General features: G+C 38.4%; 1 protein-coding gene across 1 annotated transcript in view; it reads left to right on the forward strand.

Annotated features, from left to right (window-relative positions):
* LOC127385855 (ras and Rab interactor 3-like) overlaps positions 1-23,825 on the forward strand; it is a 170,842-nt gene that overhangs the window by 43,539 nt on the left and 103,478 nt on the right. Inside the window, exons 3-10 of the mRNA XM_051622032.1 lie at positions 14,835-14,911; positions 16,143-16,217; positions 18,101-18,185; positions 19,659-19,762; positions 20,480-20,554; positions 21,524-21,549; positions 22,249-22,302; positions 23,366-23,451. Of these exons, the coding sequence (XP_051477992.1) occupies positions 14,835-14,911; positions 16,143-16,217; positions 18,101-18,185; positions 19,659-19,762; positions 20,480-20,554; positions 21,524-21,549; positions 22,249-22,302; positions 23,366-23,451 (582 nt within the window). The remainder of the gene's footprint in view (positions 1-14,834; positions 14,912-16,142; positions 16,218-18,100; positions 18,186-19,658; positions 19,763-20,479; positions 20,555-21,523; positions 21,550-22,248; positions 22,303-23,365; positions 23,452-23,825) is intronic.

Raw genomic sequence — 23,825 nt, forward strand, 5'->3', positions numbered from 1 at the left:
ACATATAAATACACATACACACATAGAAATATATATATATATATTCTGTGTATTTGTAATATACCTTAGGAAGGTGGATTTTCCACTTCAATTCATCTAAACAAGTGGCAGCATAACAAAACTTTCTGAACCAACTCATCCAATGAGATGAAGATGATACAAGCTTATTTTAAGAAAGAAGAGTAATGCAGTATTATACCTATATGTGCAGCTGGGAAAGCATTCTGTGTGTTTTGCAGCTGGCTGTATCTCGTGTAGCCCTGCTGTGTTGAGCCGCACTATTAAGTATTATATGGGTAACACTGGAGTCTATCCTCAGACAGACCAGATTAAGAAAGGTCCCTCAAATCAGCTATTTCTAACTACATATGTTTTGCTGGGGATCATCTTGGTGTGATACTTCTTGATAATATTTTATATGATGCTCCTAGAGATTTTTTTCATTTGCTGTATATGGTCTCAGAAAGTGCTTTATAATAGATCTGCCTTAAATGCCTGCTACTGTCTGGTATGATTAGATGAAAATGACATGTTCCTATTTCTCCTCTTGTTAAGAATTTAGTGCATATATTTCACTGATTTTTTTTTTTTCCGTTCCTCAGCTTTCAGACATTGATTATTTTCCTGCCATGTTCCAAGGCTCTCCGTAATTCCTTGTCTTCATTTATATGGTTACCTCAGTGATATTTATAGACAGTGATTTTTCCCATGGATGTCTTCCTGAGACTACAGATACATGGACCTTTCTTGCCTCTCAAGGTCAGACAATGTAGTTTGGTGCCTGTTGAACCAAGTGGCAATGTCCATCAGGTACAAATACATTTCTGACATGCAGATTTGGGATCTTCTGTTGAGGGTTCCCCCGCAGTCTGTGTGCATGCTATGCAGTAAAGCAGTGCACAGTAAGTTGGAGAGAATTTTAGGTACCACTTTTCTCAGTTCACTGTTCAGCCAATGAAGTTTGGAAATAAAGTAATACCTGCTAGGCACTCTTTAAATTGTTTGCACTTCTGATGGCTGCTTTGGCAGCCACTGATGTGGTTTCAGACAGTGTTTGTGCATGCAGGGTTGTGTCAGTGTGACGCTTGATTTAGAAAGCAACACTCCAAACTTATAACTGGACTGTTTTTGCAGTAATGGAGAAATACCTGGGTTTAAATGAGCTTGCTGTGGTACCAGCAGCAGTGAAGCAGAAGCTTCAGCGATGACGTCTATATCCAGGCTTCCAGCCGGGCTTGTACCATATGTGCTGAAGCTTGCGTGACAGTGGTTCTCCTATTATTGGTTGCTGACCTGGCTAGATTAGAAAGTGACGTGTTGTATTAAACTATACATTCTTTTACATGTAACTTTTCAAGTGTAAAAACCCCCTATACTAATCTTCCATGATGGGGCTGTGACTTTTCCCCCTCTTTTTCCTTTTGCTCATTTCATTTCTGTGACCTTTGGCCTTTTACTCGGCTTCCTCTAAGCACTGCTTGAAGTGAAGATTATGTCTCTCCCTTATGTGAACTGATAGGAGTTTCACTGCAACATTCATTTACAAATACTGAATAATCATGGAATAGCATTCCATATAGACAGAGGCAGTGTGAGACTATAAACTTGGATTGTGGAATTATTGTAACGTTCATCTTTTTACCTTCCAGCAGTGGACACTGCTGCTGTATGCCTCGGTTCTGGATTAAAATTGTTTTTATTCAGGAATAATTAATATTCAGTAAGGAAAAAAAAATCCCTTTTCCCTCCCTCAAATCTTAAATGCTACTTAAAATGCTGCTAAAGATGTAAAAGTCTCCAAATCTTTCAAGAAGCTGTTTTTTGCTTGTGACATTTCATATAAAAAGTGAGGTTCCTGAAGTATGTAGCAGAAGCTAGGACTGAGAAGAGATTCTTGAAGGACTCCAGTAGTGTTGACAACTCCTTATTGAATTTCTAGAGTAAGGAGAAAATGCCCTAAAGGATATTGTCTGGGCAAAAATAGCACAGAACTGTGCAAATCTGCCATTTGAAAAACTATTTATCTAGTAAGCAAATCATGACATAGGAGCTGAAGGGTTAAATCTTTGTTGCCTTAGATAGGATTCCTTGGGTAGAAGAGGAGAATTAGGCTCTGACTATGATATAAGAAACATGTTGGCATCATATTATACCATTGGACAGAGACCTCGTGCTAAAATGTGCATGACTTCAAGCTAAAGGACATGAACTGTGGAGTAATGCTAGCAATTCTATGGGCTCAGAAAGTGTAAACCTGGCCCTGCACCTTTGTGATGTTTGATTAAAAGATAAACAACAAGTTTGGCTCTCTTTTTAGTATTTCCTCTGGGTTTTGTAAGTCTTTCCAATTTTTGGGCTTGGGCCCTCTTCCACAAACACAAAACACTTTTTGGGGTTTTTTTTGTTTGTTTGTTTTGTTTTGTGTTGTTTTTTTGGTGTTTGTTTGTTTGTTTGTTTGCTTTTTAGTGAAAGCTGATATTCTTACATAATTCCATGGTTCCAGGACCTTGGGTTCAGGAAAAGTAAGAAAACAAATATCACATGGTTTACAATGAAGTAATGAGAATTGCCTGCACCCCAGGAGCATGGCTCACAGGGAGGAACTGCTGTGCTTCTGTTTGTCCATATGAAAATGAGTTTTTTAAAGCACTAAGGGGTACATCAAACAAAAAATTATCCTAAATACTTGACTCCAAAACCTTTGTTACAGATCCAGTGTTTTTCAACACTAATTTTTTGAGAGCTTAAGGTATGCAACTTGAAACACTTTTTTCAAAATTTGTCTTCTTTCCAAAATAAGAGCAAAATTCAGGGAACTCATCAGCCAGTCTCAGCTTGTGGCATCAACAGCCTGATTTCTGTAAGGGCTGGGCATGGTGTCTGTGGTGACCTGAGTTCCTTGAAAATCTTGGCATGCTGTCTTGGGAATTCTGCCTCCAGAAAGGTCACCTAATGAACAACCTTGAAGGGCTTCCTCTGTCTTACTGCTGTGTCTTTGTATTTTACCTGTTCCCTCTTGATTGATGGGGCTTTTTGGACAAAGCACAAGAAAACTCACTGTTGGGAGCAAACCTGAATTGGCAGGGTAGAATAGATGTTTGAGTATGTCTTTTTACTGCTGCCTTGCAGCATTTTCCTTATATATATCCATAAAGAAAAACTTTTTAAGTAAAGAAAGTTGAAACAACCCCCATTCCTGGCTTTATGTTTTTGCCTTTCTCTGGTCTGTGTAGGCCTGACTGAAGGTCTGCTATTGCTCTGCTACCTCATGTCTATTTGCTTTTAGAGAATCAGTTTATTTAACTTAATCTTAGCCTGGTAGAAGACATTATCCATATTTTTTGTGCTGTTTCAACTTAAATATTACAATTTTCCTGGATGGTTAAAATCTCTACTTGGATTTGGTATCAGAAAAACAGTAAAGATACATGTATTTAAATACTCAATTTCATTTTATTTTCATACATTTAGGGAAAAAGTATGGCTGTGTGCCAATACAGCTGCTTTTAGATGAGCCATAATGCAGCTTCTGCTGAAGAAGCAATTCAAAAGCCTGTTGTTATGCATTACCTGTGGTGAAGGCACAATAGCACAGTTTCATTTAAAGTTAACTACCATTCTGAAAAATAGCTGCTCTGTCAATTCCTGGGGTTGCTTGTTTCTTCCTTCTCAGTGTTTTCTACATGTAATCTGTTCGATTTTCAAGTAACCCAGTAGCTTTTCTAGCTACCAGCAGTTCAAAATTGATTTGTCATCTGACTTTAATTGAGTATAATTTTTTCAGTCTTTTTGCAGTTTGAATGTGGTTGTCACCTCTGCTGAGGACTTACCAAGTGGGAAATAGGTTCATATTCTATTATTTGAGGTCTGTTTCCAGCAGGTGTAAGGAGGTAATAACACTATATTTTATTCACTGAAGAAGGCTAGGATGAAGGAACTAGCTGTTTAGAAAGGTACTTTTATAGTCAGATGGCAAGCAGTGATATTTTTTAAACAGTATCAGTGGTGTTTTCTAAGGAAAACTACTCTTTCCTTCCACTCCATCTATATCCACTCATAAATGTGATTGTCTTTTTTATTAGATGTGTCACTGGTGGCCAGCTTTTCTCTTTGTCTTTGAAGTGTAGTTTTAATCCCATTGTTACATGACATCAATGGAATAATAATGCATCCCATTTTTTAAATGGGTGACATCTGCCAAATAAGCTCTTCAGATGTTTATGGAGGAAGGAGACTTAAACCGTGGGTGAGATTTACTTAACTGATCTATCTTGCGTGCATGTTCAAGCAGCACAGAAAAGAGATTCTTCCATCTATGAAATTCTGTAGTGAGAAGAAATCTGTCAAGAACAACTTTTGTAGTGGTTGTTCCTTGTATACCTGCTGAGAGTCATTTTGGGAACAAAGGGGGATGTAGTGGTCCACTGTGATGGTTGGTCTGTTCATTTAACATAATACAACAAACATATATAAAAGCATCTCCAATGTGTATTCAGTAACATAACTGGGGACTTATAAACCACCTTCTGTAAAAATGCCCCTCTTTTGCATCAAACAGAGTGTCTTGTTTGATTTTTAAATCCCTCTGGTATTGAAAGCAAGCTGTCATTTTCCCTGCTATACAGCTTGCTAATGGATTTGTAATGAAATCACCTTGCAGATGTCATTGACATTGCAAACATCAGAGCCTCTCCTTCTGGGTAGACTAGTAGCCCTATTGTGTAGAAGTGAGCAAACTGAATTTGTGAACGGATAGGCTGAACAACTCATCCTTTAGTTCTGTAAGAGATTTTAAAGTCTGACTGGGAGGGGAAAAAAACCAAAACAAACAGCAAAACAAAACAAAACAAACAACAAAAGCCCAAATGAGCTCTCACTGAGTTTGAGGTGATAGTACCAATAACTCAGAAAGTAAGTGATATTTGATTCTCCAGCCTGTTTGCAGCCTGACTGTAAAGGCTTGACTGTGAAGAACATAAGGAATGATTCTTTTTCTCTTGGGATAAAAATTTGCTTGACCTTTTAATAATGATCCTTTCTTATGTGAGTCACAGTATCGTTAGTTAATCCAGTCATCATCCCTTTTCTGAATTTTTTTTCTTACCTGCTAGTTATCTTGCCAAGGACATCACATTCCACCTGTGTTTAAAAAAGACACAGTGGAGTCTAACCCTGCGTAGGCAGAGAGCTCCCTCCCTTAAATGAAGCAAAAGGCTGCTGACCATAGAAACCATGAACCTTCATTTAAAAAAATATGAGAGAAATGTGAAGGGGAGAGGGGGAGTCAAATGCATGGAGCTCCAAGTGAGAAACCAGGGGGAAATTCCATGTAGAAGACACCAGTGTTTACGGGTGACTGATGTCTGTGGTTAATTCACAGAACAGTCATGAGGTAGTACAATTTAAATCAGTTCATGTTATTCCACAATGATTATTCAGGCCTGAGTGAAGGATGAACTATATTATTCCCCCTAAGGTGGGAAATGACATCTTCAAATAAGCTGCACCAGTGCTGGACCCTACTAGTGTTTGAACAGCTTTGGCAACGCTGGCTCACAGTAGTGTAAGCACAGCTGAGGCTGTGTGAAACAGTAAGTAAAAAAGGAGAAGAGATGAAAAACAATTTAGTATCCTGGTTTAGGAATCTGAAGTTTAAAATAAAAGGGTTGGTGTCCTTTGGTGTGGTTTTGAATAATACACATATGCTTTGTGGAAAACCAGTACCATACTCACAGAAGATGTTAGCTGAGTTCAAGAATTCTGTGACTAGTCACTGAGACCAACAGGTTATTTCACATAAGCACTGGAGAGCTGTCAAATAGAGGCAGATTTAGGGCACTGCACTACACTGAATTAAAATATTTTAATGTAAGTTATTCTTAAACAACTGTACTAAAACTACGTGTTGGTAATTTCTCCTCTATTTAGCACTGATTTAGAAATGTTAATATCCTCATTCTTAGTTACTCTGAGTGGGCCTCACAGTTTGATGGCTGTACTGAAATACTGGATCATGGTAGATGTGCTCCAGGCAGGTCCCCCCCATCTTGCATGGAGCTGCTACTTTGCTGTAATAAGGTGAGATACAGTTGTATTAAGGCATCAGGCAAGAACTATCCATATCATAAAATAGTGTGAAATAACTAACTGTTGCAAGAAAGAAAAGAAAAGCTAATAATGAGGCAAATGATCTCTAGCTCTTTAAAGGCAATTTCTGGAGAGCATTTCAGCTGGAGGCCAGGGAGACAAAAAAACCCAGCAAGCCATGATTCCAAACCTTGGGGTCCTTTTAGAGTTAAACTGAGGACATTTAAAACCATTAACACAAGGCTCAGTACACATGAAATGCTGCATTCTGATATTCTGATGCATCCCCATGTTACAGTACTTATGCATCCAGGTGTCGTCTCTGACTCTCTAGATTGGGAGATGAGATTTCATCGTGCCTGTTGATTTTCTTTTTTTTGGCAGATAATTGTTAATGTATTTTTAGTTGATTGTCTGACCTTGCCTTAGTGAGTGCAAATACGTTTCCTTTTTATAAAAGAAAAAAGAAATTAAATGTGAGTCCAGGGTTTAATAAACTGTTAATGTTACTTTTTGTTGCAGCTAATCCAATCTTGTGTAAATGTTTTCATAATATCGTATGATTGAAGGAGAGTTTGAAGGCTGTTTCACTGTCCTTTTGCAATACATACATGAAATGGATTTAATAGTTTAGTGTTGAGCCAGATATTTGCTTTATAAGCTGCCAGTTACCATTGCAGAGATAATCACATTGTGCAGCCCTCCTTTGGTTGAGCAATGCAAATGGAGTTAATACACCACAGAGATAAAGTTTGCTCATAAGTTGACTGTTTGTGAGGTGAGGGCTATGGAGGAGGATGCTTACTGTGCCTCCTGCTGTGTGGTACTTTGCCTGGAAATAGGAAGCTTGACCTTTGGCATCACATGACATTATATAGATGCACAAATGTCTCTCAGAGAAGTTGGGTGGTATTTCATATCTTTTCATTGCCCTTCATTTGGATGCACTGTGCCTGGTGACACAAACCATGAAACCAGTTTACTAAGGAGTTGACTCTAGAGAAATTTGCTTGCAGAATTTTTCAAGTAAATGGGTGTGTTTAATTGAATTGCTGATTCCTGATTTGCTTTAACACTGATGCCTAGATTAGTATCCACCACAAACTGAATGGAATATTTGAGGGAAAATCCACCTCATCCTGCTACAGAAAACTGGAAACAGCTGTCTAATGGGAATGGGAACTTAAAGTTTGGTAATTCTTGTGTGGTTTGTTGGTTTGTTTGTTTATTTGGGGTTTTTTTGTGTTTTTTTTTTCTTTCTGGATGGCACCCAGGATTATCAGTGAATTGTTCTTTTTCCTTTTTTTGATCCTTGTAAGATTTTTAAATTATCAGCTTTCATGTATAAAAGCATTTGCTGAGTATACTATTTTTCTCCACCGACAATTCAGTGTTAAGGGCATGTTGGCTTGGGGTGCTAGAAAGGGTTATTTTTAAATTTGAGATTTATATGATTATTTTCCTGAATTTAGGCTTTCTGTAATTCTGTAATAAATATAGGTTTAAGGTACTGTGGAACATTTATTATTTTCTAAGGGCTATTCAAATGTATTTTATCTGATTTGGGAAGTAGTTCTAAAAAGAGGGACTTTCATATGACACATTATATATATGAGGAAAGTAGTTTAATTTTGATAATATGATCTTCAGGTTGACTTGTTTCCAGTATTAACACTGGAATATGTAACTGAAACAACCCTGTACTTTTCTATGAGTAAAAATGACTCTGCTCTTCTTTTCTGAGATACACAATTGCTGTCACAATACTGAAAGTGCACAGGTTATGCAAGGGGATCAGATAAGTGTATTAGGCCATTCCCCAAGACTACCTACACATCTGTTTGGCTGTTCTGAGCTCACCACACTAATTCCTGAGACTGAGCATTTCAGCACCTGAGCTAACATGTGAAATGTGACAGTGAACTGACCCTCTTGACTTTGGTGGTAGAGAAACTATGGGAGGAATTTCTCCCACTGCCTTCAGGATGCTTTCAAAGTGGCTAATCATCTTTCTGCAAAAATCTTCCCAGTGCACTGACTTTGAAGAAAAGTAAGGGTCAAAGACAGAGATGTTTTTAAAGCAGGGGTGATTCTAAGACATACTTATCCCATTCATTGCAACTCATCTCATATAGGACCCCTGAATTCTGGGGAATGTGGTCGGTAGAAGTTGTGATTTCCTGGCTTTCACTCAACTCTTCTAACAGATTATATTAGTACAAAATTATAAATTGGTGCAAGTTGCAGTACCATGAAGGCTGTTGTAGGTTCAACTCTTGGTGCACAAGCTGTTGACATTTCACTGCTGACACCAGGTAATGATGCTTGCATTTGCTTGACAGGTACAAAGGAGCTCATTTCTGCACACAGTGAGGAGTTTGTATGCTGTCACTGAGGCACGAATACATGAGCATGAATAAAACACTAGGCCCTAGGAGTGGGCTTCTGGAGGAGTGGGCTTCTGTGTGCATCCTTTGCTGAACCCCCGTCCTGCAAAGGCAGAGCGGAGCCGATTGCGTGCGTCCTGTCAAACAGCTGCCGCTGCCTGCTCCCTGGGAGGAGAAATTAAAGAGTTATAACAGGCTTGAACGCTTAGCAGGTATTAAGAGTAGGCATGTTTGTTGCCTCTGTGAGTAAATCAACTGCTGATAAGGTAAAGAAATCACATGTCAAGGCAGGTTATAAAACCACAGATCCACGTGGTTGTTGCGATGTTGCTAGGCTTAGGCGATTTTGAAACTTGACTTCATTGGCAGAGTGCCTGTCATAGTAAGGATAGGGCATATGGGAACAATGTTACCAGAAGTAATCCGGTAACCGCCTAAGTCTGGGCAGGTATCATGGGCATGCCTGGGTTACCCCGGCTGCTGCATACCCTGTCCTCAGCCCACAGCCGTGCACGCAGCTTGAGCTGTGCAGCTGCTATTAAATTCTCTTCCAGGGCATGGTATTTGCATGCCTTGTGTAGCTCTTTACACAGACAGCTCAGCCAGAGCTTTTTATCAAAGGTGAATCACCCTTTCTGTCATGGTATAGTCAAGGACTTTTTGTTTCCACCACTCAGAGGGGGTGGTGTCCCCTCCAATTCGTGGCTGGATAAGTTGCTTTTGCTCCCCACTCATTTCATGATTGGGGATAGGGAATGAGCTGCAGAATGATGACAGATCCAATATAGACTTGGCATTCTTGGTGCATTCCCCCTTGATAAATCTGTGCTTGATAAGAGAAGGTGCAGGAGCCAGGGGTTTGCAACAGTACCAGCAGGATAAATATTTCTGTATTTCTAGCTGATTTTAAGATGATTGGTGTGTTTTCCCCTCCTTTTTTTGGCAAAGGTTAGACCCATTAGATGTACTGCTTTTCCTTTCATCTCCTTCTCCCATCTGTTCTGTGTCTTTTCAGTAGAAAATGAGGAGAGGTAGCTCCCACTCAGGCTGCCAGGTAGCTCTCTCTCCCATACATGAGAAAATCTCTCTGCATGAAGCAGAGCAGGGTAGTGCCCTGCTGTGCACTCTCATCAGATTGTACCATGAGGGCAGACTGTGCTCTCTCAAACTCCATGAGAATGTCATATCCTCTCTGTCAGCTCATATGGAGGAGGCAATACCACTGCCACCCTCAGTTAAGTGATGTTGATTCTCAGACTTAAGCCAGGAGCCAAGGGAATCCAAACAAGCCTTCTGAGCAACCAGGTTATCACAGCGGTAGGTAAGAAATACCAACCATTGTTTAAAATATCAAAACAGTGAGTAGATAAGGTAGACAGAGTTTATAGATGACAATTATACAAAACCTATGATTATCTGGATAATAAAGCCAGAAAGACGGCAAATGTTCATACTGAAAAACTCTGAACTTTGCCTTCAAGCTCACTGGCAGGTGGCTGTTTTGTTAAGGAAGAAATCTCATTTACCGAGGTCCAGAGCCTGGCTTCATTCTGCTCACTTTTAAAGATTTGGGAGTGTTTCTATGTGAGAACAATTGCATGCCATGAGTTCTGGGGAGCCAGGAGCATTTTGTTTGAGAAACAGTCTTAATGTTAATTATTTTAAAAGTACCTCTGTGAGGCAAGCAGATATTTATTATAAGTAATTATTTATTATGGATACTGCACTACCAAACTATATATGAAGCAATATGGTTTGCAGTGAAGCTGGTTTGCTTTTGCTTGGTGATCAGATGCCTGGGTTAATTTCTAGCTTCTGGCTCTTACCTTTGACATCTTTGGGTCTTCTGATCTCCTGTTTAATCTTAACTTCAAATAAGTACAGTCACGTTAGAAAGATTAGAAAGCTAGTTATTTTTATTCATGCTTCTTGAAGCTTCAGTTTATACTGACTTAACCATTTTTTGTGTTACACTGGGAAATATTTTACAGTCAACTGAATGAGATTACTGGGTAGGTAATATCTTCCCAGATGACACATCCATTTTACCAAGGTATGGGACAGAGACACATTCCCTCTGCTATACGGTGGCAATGAGGAGGATGATGCTCCTGGCAAAACCGCCTGTGATGGGGGTTACAAACCTGTGCATCAGAGTATGTGAAAGCATGTACTCCAAGTGCAGGGCCAAGTTCTCATTGCTAGGGACTTGGGCCAGGGCTCTGGTCTCTGCTGTGCTGGTGTATTGCTGGAATATGTGTATTCTCACACAGCAACACTTGAATGGAAAAGACAGAGAACAAACGGGGGGGATCATAGAATCATAGAATGCCAGGTTGGAAGAGACCTCAAGGATCATCTGGTCCAACCTCTCTAGGTAATATGAAAAGTTATGTGAGGTGGCTCATCACCCTGTCAAGCTGAGACTTAAAACTGGCCAATGTGAAGGAATCTACCACTTCCCTTGGGAGACTATTCCAATGTTTGATTATCCTCATGGTGTCCAATCTGAATCTCCCCAGGAGCAACTTATGCCCATTACCCCTTGTCTTTTCCATGAGACTCCTTGTAAAGAGGGAATCTCCATCTTTTTGGTAGCCACCCGTTAAGTACTGAAACACTGTAATAAGTTCTCCCCGATGCCTTCTCTTCTCAAGGCTGAACAAACCCAGTTTTCTCAGCCTCTCCTCATATGGCAGGTCCTCCAGTCCTCTGATCATCCTTGCGGCCCTTCTCTGGACCCTCTCCAGCCTTTCCACATCCTTTTTGTAGAGCAGGGACCAAAACTGAATGCAATACTCCAGGTGTGGACTGACAAGTGCCAAGTAGAGTGGGTTGATGACTTCTTTATCTCTGCTGGTGATGCCCTTGTTGATGCAGCCCAGCATCCTGGTGGCTTTCTGTGCCCCTGCAGCACACTGCTCACTCATGTTGAGCCTGTTATCCCCCAAGACCCCCAGGGCCCTTTGCACAGGGCTGCTCTCCACCCAACTGCACTCCTGGGTTATGTGTTCCCAGGGGCAAGACCTTACACTTCTCCCAGTTGAACTTCATGAAATTCCTGCTAGCCCAGTCCTCTAGCCTGTCCAGGTCATCCTGGAGGGTGGATCTCCCTTGTGGAGTGTCAGCCTCTCCACTCATCTTCTTGTCGTTAGCAAACTTTGTCAGGGTGCTCTTGATCCAGGTCACTTATGATGTGATACAATAAGTTGAATAATATACAGGTCCTGAACACAGCCATGTGGGCATGGTATTTTAGCCAGTGATGCAAGAACAACCATATTGTGTAAGATGGCATCAGCTGTAGCTATGGGTCTTTTCTGCCATAAAAGAGGCTGCTTCAATGCTTTGTTAGTTATGAATCATTTTAGTGTTTATTAATTGTTAATGGGCAGAATTAATTTAAAACCACATGCTTTGGGTGCTGATTAATTTTTTGCCATACTTGATTTCATTTGCTAGGGAATAAATCCTCTGAGAAATTTTGCTTTTGGCAGCAGCTAGGGTAGCTGACAATAAGTTCTTAAACGTGGTGGAATTCCAATATTATTCCAGAATGGTATTTCTTTCTGGTTGCTACATGAGAAAATAATATTATTGTATTTTACTAAATTATATATTGCTATATTAGTATATTACTATATATAACAGTATACTACTACAGGAAATCTGCTTAGTTATTACATACATATAAGGTTCTGTTAGCATCTTAGCAGATTTATCTGTAGATAAAAACATTGCAGATTGAAGCATCTTGACCAGTAATTTGTGGATTATCCTGAACTGTCTTCCAGTAAAATAGTGAGAACATCAACTCTAAAATGCCCAGCATCTCAAAACTGCAATGCAACCAGTTTTCTTCCAGCTTGCATATTTCTACTATCCTTTTCCTTGTTTGAGTGTAACAGTGATGAGAAAACAAAGAGAAAGGAAGATGTTTTATCCACAGACTTTGATTTTAGAAGTACTTGATTTGTTTGCCTCAATAGGCAAATATCTTTTATTTACGGTGTGGTTTGAATTTGTAGAGCACTGCTATTTCCTCAGACTGTTCCTTAAGGTCACAAATCACCTGTGCAAATCATGGCCCTAGAGTTCTGTAGCAACCCAGATCCACTTTCTTGAAGCTAGTCCTGCTAAACACTGGTGTACTGATGGTCTTCAAGCACTGAAGTACTCTGTACCCTTGAATAATAGTCCATAATTCAGTGAGTAATTTGGTATCATTGTGCTGATGAATTTGTGTGTTTATATCCACTATTGCTTTCATTTTTCCTGGTGATTGCAGAAGGAGCAACAGGAATAGAACATTTACCTAGCAGTAGGAAATCGCATTCAGGAGTAACTAAGCAAAATGTAGAATAAAGATTTCTATTGTTTTTGTGGTCTGAGGTTTAAAATAAAAGATGCATCTGTATCTTGAGAAAGCTGTATCCAACATATTGAGTGCTGGTAATGGTTCCAGTTAGAATACAACAGTAAGAACAGGTCTTATTGAAAAGCCTGATGAAATTCAGTTCAGGAATTGCCATCAGTCTTTGTTGATTAGCTTTTATCTTATACCAACTCTTTTGGCATAAAACTCTGTAGTCTATTAATAGTTTTAACCAAAACTGTAGTGGCTTTCTAGTATTAGTTTTGAGGATTTATGAAGATTTAATAAAATGGTAACTTTGACTTTTGGAAGGAAGATATGATTTATGTATATGAGGTTTTAAATACTGCTTGCTGCCAGTACATTAATTAAAAAATAATCATAGAATTACAGAATGGTTTGGGTTGGAAGGGACCTTAAAGATCATCTACTTCCAACCCCGCTGCTGTGAGCAGGGGCACTTTCCACTAGACCAGGTTGCTCAAAGCTCCAGATAATACCTTTATGGTAGTGGGCACTGAGTTAAAAAAAGGAGACTTACGCGATCTTTAGCTTTGCATGGAGACATTGATCCAGTCTTTGTCAAACCAGATGTATGCAACGTATGTAGATGTATGTAATACAGATGAAAAGAGGCAGTTTTGTATTTGTATAAAACTTAAAAGACTGAGGAGATGAGAAGTCAGTCAGGTCTTTGAAAGGAGATGATCCTCTCAATGCAGCTAAGATTTTCAAGTGTGTTTGGTGATTACAGGTAACTAAAATTTAAGATTTTATAAAAAGTGTTATCTTCAAAGAGTTTCGGCACAACATTTTCAGAACATTGGGCTGGTTTAGAGTGTTTGAAGTTTAGTAGCTAGAAACATCAACCATACCTTGAATTATTGGTTTCTGTGTTCATGGTTATTGTTTGTAGAATTATATAGAGAAATTGAGAAAATATGCCATTGAAATTGAAAATGGAAGAGCACAAATATTATATATACTGTGTTCTAAAACATTCATGTAAACTGACAGACTTGAATATGGAAAATATCATAATATATTCTCTTTTTCCTACTCTGAGTTTCTGTATATTATGCTAAGTTCATAAGAACTTTCTGGAGCTTATTTTGTTGTCAACCTACATCTACAACTCATTGTGGAAAGGAACATCTCTTTCTGAATAATAATTTAACTTGAATGCATTTAGACTTCAGTGGCTGAAATTATTTTCACCCTTAAACTTCCCAGACTCCTCTCTGAGGCACTGTAGATCTCTATCACTGCCTGTCTTGTCAGTCTGGATGTTTCTTCAGACCTTTATTTTAGTTGCTGTCTTTGTCTCCCCCATCTGGAATATTTTTTTTCACTCTATTGCCTATACATGGGACAGAGATCCTTTAAATGATCACCACACAACTTCGCTGTCACCCAGAAATAATCCCCAAACTCATGTTTTTGCACATTCCTATTGTCCACCTACCATTTCTGTGTCATTCCTTCCTTCACCAGATTTAGATAATAGACATTTTGAAAAATGTACTTGGAGTCACTTCAATCTTTGTGAAATGATTTGCAAGATGGTAGAGCCCTATAAAAGTTTGTTATTACGAGCCTGATGGAAAGCTACAACCATTGTGTAGCTTGTCAGGCAAGGCACACTTAAAGCTAGGAATGATATTTCAGAATGAGTTTTGTCACTTCGCAAGTGTATTTAGAGGAGAGACGAAGGAGAGAATGTAAAAATAAGGCGTTAAGAATGTGAAGCTCTTAGTAGAGTGGAGGTTGCTTCAAGGCACTGGAATTATGATCACTAATACCTAAGTATCAGTTCTCTGTTTTTTTTCCGTGGAGCGTAAAAGAGATTCTGAGGTGGGAAGCTGTACTTTGATAAAAGAAGATGCACTCATGTTTGGTCTTAAATTTTTACAGATACAGCCTTATTTTTCAGTCTTCTGTTTATAGATGCTAAAAATGTTTTTAAAATGTAAATTCTCTTTCAGCCATTAATGAATTTCCTGAAGATATATTTACAAATAAAGAGCGGCAGCAAGGAGGAGTTCTGCTTCATATCATTGCTGTAAGTTTTATTCGACTTCATTTTTTCTTTCCTTTTATTTGTCTCATAAGATGTTGATGATCTTAGTGGCGTACTAAACAGAGTTTTGCATGTATCAATATGTTTCTAATACTTCAATTTCAGTATTTCTAATTAGTCCATATGGGTGAAAATGCTGGAAAGGTGACATCTTAGGGACACGGTGTAGTGGTGGACTTCATAGTGTCAGGTTAATGGTTCCACTCGATGATTTTAAGGGTCTTTTCCAACAAAAATGATCCTATGATTCTTTGATATATTTAAGAAAATTATGTAAGTCTGCATTTGCAATGCCTTTGCATTCGTCCTCTTGGAGGTAAAATCCTGGATGCATGGATCACAGAGGGATTTCCTCCACTGACTTGTATTTGTTTGTATTTTGTCTTGTATAAACAGAGTTTGGAATTCCTTTGTTGATGACATCAAGCATGATGTGAAAGATACTTGATTCTCTTTCTTTCCTGTTGTGCCTCTATGCAAAAGATGCAGTTTTAATTAAAAAAACTCCAACAAACCAACCCTGAAGAAATATAGGAAATGTCATGTGAAGTTTTATATTTTACTACAGAAAAAAACAAACAAGTAAGGCCTACAGGCTCCAGTTTTCTGTTCCCAGCTCAAGGAAAGTAAAGTAGAAAAGAGTTGTGTTTGATGGACAAGGGCACAGTTAGGCCCACTGCATGAGCACAACACATAAAGCCACATGAGATAGTGGGAGAATCAAATGTATGCAGGGAACCAGGATCAATCCTGAGAGGTTTGGTGCCATGAGCCATGGTTAGGATCTGTTTATTTCTGATGTGATTATTTTTTGCGTATTGTTAATAAAAATTATGTTACTTTCTATTTCATTACTTGGTCCAATAATTAATTTTAAATACAGATTATGAGTATGAAACTTTGTAAGCCTTCCCTTCACTTTCCTTTATAGGAGGAAAGTGAACTTATGGAAGTCTGTTGTGCACCCTATTCTGTGAACTGTGATACCATTCACATTCTAGGGTCTGGCAAACATTCTTGTCCTAAACTCAATCCTGCATTCAAGAATCTGCTTGTATGCCATAAATTATGAGCAGGGGGATTTTTATTTGGAATAAAATAAAAAATGGAGCTATGTATTTCTGCTAGTCTGAATAAATATAGCACTGCCTTGTCTCATCTTTTCATGTACTGGAAAAATTTGAAGTATTTCCTGAATTTATTTTCTTTACAGGCTCTTTATATGTTCTATGCTTTGGCTATAGTATGTGATGACTTCTTTGTTCCATCCTTAGAGAAAATTTGTGAGGTACGAACTTTATTCTTCATTTGGAAATTTATTTAGAGAATATTATAGAATTAGATATTTTGCACCATCACTGTTTGGAGTTAATTCCTGTAAACCTTTTGGCCTCAGTACTTTTCAGAGGATTTGAGCTTTTAATCAAAAAATTAACCTGTGTTCTGGGCACAGTGGTCCCCCTGGCCATACTCAAGGAGACAAAAAATGGAAGATTTAATGAAATCAGGTGGCAAAACTCAAATACTTGAAGCAGGTTGCTAGGATGGATATGAGATACAGATTATTTGGGTTTATTATTGTACACCTAGTTTTAAAAGTCACTTGAGAAAAGAAAAACTGCATAGAAAAATGAATGTGTTGGCTATGCAAATTTTGTTGCTCATCTACCACTGTATCAGCAAGGCATGCAGTCTTCTCAGCAATTATGCAAAGTTACATGTACAATTCTAATTACAGTGAGTTTATCTGGACAGGGTAGAATTGATACTTGGCATGTAAAAGTAGTGTTAGGTGTGGCTTTGGTGAACTACTACAAAATGAATACAAAGTAGAAACCAGATATTACTTCTGTTTTGAGGACAAAATTAAAATCTCATGTCCATTGCTTTTTAACAAAAACATGTGTGACCATGGTCTGAAAAACTCCTATAGCAGGTGAAAAAGACTATTTTTGTATGGATATATGTACTAAATTCTTGTTAGTGTTGGTCAGAGATAAGTACTTACGCTTCAATAGAAGACAAATAGAGGAATAAGGGAGGTGACCTAAAATACTCACTTATCCCTTTTCTCATCTTTTCCCTTTTCTGTTGTTTTGTCTTCAGCATATATCTTATTTAAGGTGTACCAGTTGGGTTGTACCAATTAAGCTGTCACTGATCCTTCATAAAATCTTTGCCTCTGGTCTCATGTTCTGCTGAACATCAAAACAGCTAAAAGTAATTCAGATGGCACACTTACACTTGAGCTTCTGCAACATTATGTCTGGTAGTAGATCAAATGGTTCAGTAAGGGCTTGTGTTTATGTTTTGTCAAGTTCTGTAGGATGCCATTTTCATCATTTCAAAATGTTGCATACTGCCTGAAAAGTACAGGATTTCTGTGCTGGTCCTTTTGTCACTAATCACTTTTCTATCCTTTAAAGGGAAATAAGGTACAAAAGATGAGTCTAGAGACTCTCAAAAATAAAAAAGCTCCTCCATAAAACCTTCTTTATAGTTGAAGTGAAGGGTCCTCAAACAGTATTAAATTGATGCAGCCTACTTGTGGAGCTACATATGCTTCTGCTGGTCTGAGAAATCTGATCTACATCCTGTTAGAGTTTGAGACATCATCATAAAAATAGAGCTATATAGAGTACACAGGCTTCTCTGTGTCTAATTGGATTAATTTTGTCTGTATCAATGGACTCACTTGATTAACAGTTGTGAAGTGAAGCCAGAGCCAGGTCTACTGTTTGTAAGCTTTATTCACAGAGGTTATGTTTTTCTCTTATGGATTTTTATTTTCAAGTTTTACAAGCCCCTTAATTCTTCAGTGATTGTGTTAGAGTTCCAAAAGTAAATTGACTAATACCATTTGAGATGTTTACAATCTTTTTGAATCTGCAGAGGTGCTTTTGTCTAATCAGTTACATATAAGCACCAATTGGCTACTCAGTTAAATGTAAGTAATTTTATCTGATACTTCAGTGAGTTATGGTATAAACCTTTTATTTGCAGAAAGTATATTTGCTTTCCCAAAAGGCAGTGTCTATTTTTGTATTATAGTGACTGTTCATCCTTTAACACAACTGTGGCAAAAAATGAAGAGCTTCTTTCTTTGCCACTGTAGAACCATGCAGTGTAAATACAGTGGCAGTGCTGAAATTAGCAATGCTTTTCTTCCAGAAACTACATTTGAGTGAAGATGTTGCTGGAGCCACATTCATGGCAGCAGGGAGCTCTACTCCAGAACTGTTTGCATCTGTTATAGGTATGGAGCCCAAACACTAGCTTTTATTAGATCTGCTGTTAAAAAATCAGCAGCAGATCAAGCAGAGTTATCCAAAAGGGATACCATTCTTCTGTCAATTTATAATCAGCAGTTGCAGCTGTCAGCTAGTCTGTGGTTCATTATATAATTAACTACTCAAAATATCTCATGAAACTGTGATTCTCCTCTCAAAACACAGAGAGGAATGGCTGATTCTGAATGTAGAAAGTAAAAGAGGATATTTATTGCAGTCCCCTGAGAGATAACTGGAGATATTTGATGACTCTTTGGCTTCTGTCTTCACAAACTAAGGGAATTAATTTTAGCAAGAAAGCAGAAAAGCAAGGAACATGGAAAAAGAATAAATTAATGTATAGGTAAGGCAGAGATATTATAGGCATGACATGGTGTATAATATTTACATAATTATTTGAAATTATCTCTTAAATATTAAATATTATTGGTAGAGAGAGGAGGTCTAAGGGGCAAAAGCAATGCCTGTTAAGGGAAAGAAGGACACAGGATTACACTGATAGAGAAGGGGAAAGCAGCAAACTTGATAAATCCATCTTAAGTAAAGCCTTAGTAGGCTTTCTGCTACTATCTTGACTGACATTTTTACAAACTTTAGGGAAATACAGTCTAAAGGAATGTCCATTAATCTCATGTCCAACTTATTAAAAAGCCAGGGGTGTAAGCCCTCAGGGGTCCCTTTTAGCAAAAGATTTAAAATACAAGTAGACACAGCTCTGTAGTGCATTCACGTCAGCTTTGGTTCTGTCTCAGTGCTGACGATTACATTAGATAATCCCTGCAGAGCCACTCCAGCCACTGATTTTTGTAATTTTGATACAGTTATGTTACAGACAGGTATCTGAGTCACAGGTGGGCTCGGTGCTAAGGGAAATCTGAAAATTGATACTAGAACATGTTAAGTCTGAATCCAGTTTTCTGTTGAAGTCAGAGGGCACACATTACTGCGCCTTAGGTGGCCACCAGTTTTTTGAGGGAAGAATCTCTTATTTTTCATGAGACATTGCAAGGAAGAGCACACTAAATATTAAATACCTGGGATAAAGTTTTCTGTCCTTTATTATACTGTTTGAAATAAATTCCATGCTCCTGGTGTGTCTGGAGGTCTTTTCTACTTGTTTGAATGAATTACTGCACCACTAACAACCAAGCTGTGAAATACAGAACTTACTGTTGAAATAACTAGCTAAGAGGCAATTCACTTTTAGAGAGAGAGAGAGAGAGAGAGAGAGATGTTAAGCCCAAAATGAGGAGTGGCTAATTAGACTAAAAGCACAAAATATTGCACAGAGAAGTGAGCATTCATTATGAAATAAATTTTGGTTAAACTTTCAAACAATCTCTTGTTCTCGGGTAGTACGTGTTAAGTAGTTTAAGTAGTTGCCTGTGACTTAAAAGTAAATGACAGCGGTAATAACGCATGTTTTGCTCCCTTTACAGGTGTATTTATCACTCATGGAGATGTAGGAGTAGGAACTATTGTTGGTTCAGCAGTTTTCAACATCCTCTGCATTGTTGGTGTCTGTGGATTGTTTGCAGGACAGGTTAGTAAGATACTTATGTTTATGGAGTTCCATTGCATAGAATTTAGGAGTTTCCTTTGGGGGGAGGGGGGTAGGGGAGAGCTAAAAGCAAAAACAAGTTGGCATTTAGAAAAATGTGCTGGAAAAAATTTGCAAATTATTTACAAATAGCAAATGTTTCAAAAAATTCAGCTACAGTTTCGGCACTCTGAACATAAAGCATACAAAGGAAACTATTCTTCATACAATACTGTGTTCACAGTCAACTGATCAGTAGTGTCTGCTAATCCTTTCTGTTACTGACACTGATCAAAGAATCTAGGACACAAGCATGGGATTTGCTCCATCTACTCAGGAGATGGTTAGACTGTATATCATATTTTTTCATGTATTAGGTCTGATATATCCACAAATATAATGAAGTGGGAATAACTGATTTGGTTCAGTAAAATGAGTTGTACTTTACAACTGAAATTATGACCAATTAAAATATCATTAGTAAGAAATTTATTTAATTAATGGAAGTTTCTATATGATTTTTAATAGCGGTGGTTATTATAGATCAGCTGTTTAACAGACTGCTATGTCTTCCTGTTAGCATAAAGCTGCATTTGGTTCCAGAATAGTTGCTAATAATACTTCTACTCACACATCTAAGTGATTGCAAGATAGAGACCTTTTTTTTGCCTTAAAAATAACCTTTTTTTTTTTGTTGGCTAAAGCTGTGGTATTTTTCAGGTGGTTCGTCTCACCCAGTGGGCTGTGTTCCGAGACTCTGTGTACTACACGTTTTCTGTGGTTGTACTTATTGTTGTAAGTAATTCCTTTACAAATTAACATGTTTCATTGCTTGAATTTTGGGAGGACCAGCCTGCTAACCATTGGTATACACTGATAAACAGTTATTTTCTTAGCTAGCTCTAGTGACATCTGAAAGTGAGGGTTCAGCTCCACAGTATGTTCCAAATATGAAAACTTCATACAGCCCCACAGAATATGTGTCCATCACGTTCATCAGTGTCCATTCATTTTGTACCTACAGCCTGTACAGTCCTGCAGGCTGCTGTTACACAGTGCACTTAGCACTCTCCTCTGAGCTGGGGGACTGCTTGCTGTGGAGATGGAAACTGGCTGTTTCTTGCTTCTTTGGTTCACAGATTCTGGGTAGATTCTTCTAAATAGAGCACAAGTGAGATAGCCCTTTGTTCATCTAGAGCAGTGTAGTAGTTCCTGACCACATCTACTGATGTGGTAGGTATCTGATGGGTAGGGAGGGGAAGAATCCACCTCGATTGTTTTGTAATAGATATGGATCATCAGCAGCTGCCCATTAGGTTTCAGGAGTTACATAGGATGGATTAAAATGTGTATAACCACTTGGCCTAAGAGCAGAAGTAAAATGGCTGCCTTTTCTGCTAAAACTAGTCTGAAATGACTGAGAGTTAGGTCTCTTCAGAATACAGGACTTTGCTGTCATTTACACCACACAGCACATGGGTACGTGTGTATCTGTCTGTGTTTCACATGCTCACGCTGTTTAACTAAATAGTATTTATAACAGTCACTGAGAGAGATCCAGGCCTTGTTCACAAGGTTTGTGCTTTGTGAGGGACATAATCTATGCAATGGAACTTCTGGTTAGACAGGGTTGAAACTCAAGTAGCTTCTGGCTAGATGTGACTGATATTTATTAAAGAAGTGTGACTATCTTTCAAGATAGATCAGAAAAATGGTCAATTTATGTATTGCCTTTTTTTTTTTTTTTTTTTGTCCTTCTTCTAGTTCATATATGATGAGAAAATAGAATGGTAAGTTGTGTTAATTACTCCCTGTGATCTTGTATTTGCCATGAGACTGATCAGTAAATAGAGTTGCTGTGTAATTAGCTTTCATTCATACACAGTGGAAACATTAACTGGATTTGACACCTGGGAAATCCTACGTGTTTTCTGTGATTATATCTTTTATGATGATCAGGGAAAACTAAAAGAAAATTTAAGAGTCTGAAAACATTAACTAAGTAAATAAGCTGTATCTAAGGCCTGAAGACTCATGTGCAGAAAGTGTAACCAAAGTTCTGCTGCTTTGATTCTGGCTGTTAACATTGATAGGGGTGCTAGGTGTCCCAAAGAACAGACCAAGGTGGGAACCCAGTGGAAGATCATAAGTATCTTCCAAAAGAGTCTTCTCAGAGTGCCTGGCCTGTGCTTCAGCACTGAAATGACAAAAAGCCTTGTGATTTTGATTTTCAGAGGGTAGCTATGGTTTCCATCTGTATAACACATTTCTGAAATATGTGCATTACATTTAATTTGCATGTTTATTGGAACTCGAGAGTCTGCTTGCCCCCCCGTTCTGCTGAGACACCATCTAATCTTAGTGATGTGAATCCTGTGTACACAAATGTGACTTGTACTGGATATTTAATGCAAACTCCTACATAAAACTGACAAAGCATACGGCTGTTGGAATGGCCTTTTAACACTTTTTTTTTTTGTCTCTTTGAGGTGGGAAAGCCTTGTACTCATCATTATGTATTCATTCTACATACTTATCATGAAGTAAGTGCTTTTCTCCTCCGTATGCCCTTTAGGTGTTAATTGACCATCATTCTTCTGGTGTGATTTTGTCCTTGGCCTTCCTGCTGAGGACAATACAGCCAGTCACGTTTCTGTGTAAGATCCCTTGTTTTTTCATGTTTAATTAGTCTCACTCCAGATTTGTGCTCAGTCACAGCAAATATTTGCATGGATCCTTTTCATAGTGCACGAGGTAAAGTAGGTTCCAGAAGCAGTTGAAAGAAATTGTCATTTATAAAAAGATACATGGAAAAGCCCACTGGGTACTCTGGCTTGTCAGCACACAGCATGTTGGCCTTTACACCTATTTTAGAACCTCTGAAGAAGAAGAAGGAATATTAGTCAGACTGCTAAGCATGTCTTAATCTTCAGACTGTCTCACACCAGATTGTAGGCTGACATCCTCCTTCTGTAGTGTCACTGCCTCTGACAGGAGAGTCAGAGGTCTGACTGTTATTGCAAGGGTCTGTGTATCCACTCTTCTACTCCAAGTTGCTTAGACTAATCCTTGGTTCTCTCCCCTCACAAATCACCCTTTTTGGAACTTGAGCCTCATTTTTCTACTACATTGAGCCTCAGCAGAGTTCAAAGACAGCCTTCTTTGATCCCGCACTGGTGCTAAAATAGATATATTCTTTCTAGAGATGGGTATGATCAATAGTCCCAGAAATGCTCACACACCTGCCATGGGGATGCAGTGCTGAGAGAAACAGTGAGGTGAATTCAGAGCCTGATGCAGGATGGAAGAAGCCATTTAGTGAATGTCTGGGCTCCAAAATCCACAGCTGCAGTGTTTTGCCTTCACTAAATCTGCTCTAGTGTTTTAATGCAGTTTGCTGTATCTCATGAGAGAGGTGCAGCCTTTGCTTTCCTAACAGCCTGCCACTGAATTGGATAGTCTTCTCTCTTAGCTTCCTATTAGTTGTCAGGGAACGTGCATCTGGGCTTCACTGCTTGCCTATACAAGTTGTTCTCAAGACGCTTAAAAGTGTAATGAAGAAATGCAAAGATCCTGCCTTTTCAGACCTTTCCTTTGCACTTTCAGGTACAATGTAAAGATGCAAAATTTCTTCAGCCTTAAAGTCAAGAATGTTGAAAGTGGTGACACTGTCAACAATGAGCTGGAAGATGGTAATAAGTATTATGCCTTTAGTTGTGATGACCCATCCATTCCATTATTATGGAAAGGTAAGGCTGAGCAGACAGGTCTTGGAAAAAGATATCCTTTCAATTTCTTTAATGTAGATGAAAACATTGTTACTATTGAATCATAAGGATAAATTTTTATTGGGTTAACTTGACAATTCATTACTCAGACTGCCAGATGAAAAAAACCCAATCTATTTTTATTTTTTTTTTAAGTTCTGAAAACAAAGCTGCTTTGCACATTGGCAATTTTCCTCCCTTTTTATCTCCTGCTCAGTGGGTATTGAAGTAAAGGACATGGGCAGATCAGTGGGCAAGAGAGATTATGTGTTGAGTTAACATTTTCAGAAGACTGGCTT

Source organism: Apus apus, chromosome 5 (genome assembly GCF_020740795.1).
Source record: "Apus apus isolate bApuApu2 chromosome 5, bApuApu2.pri.cur, whole genome shotgun sequence".
Classification (NCBI taxonomy): domain Eukaryota; kingdom Metazoa; phylum Chordata; class Aves; order Apodiformes; family Apodidae; genus Apus; species Apus apus.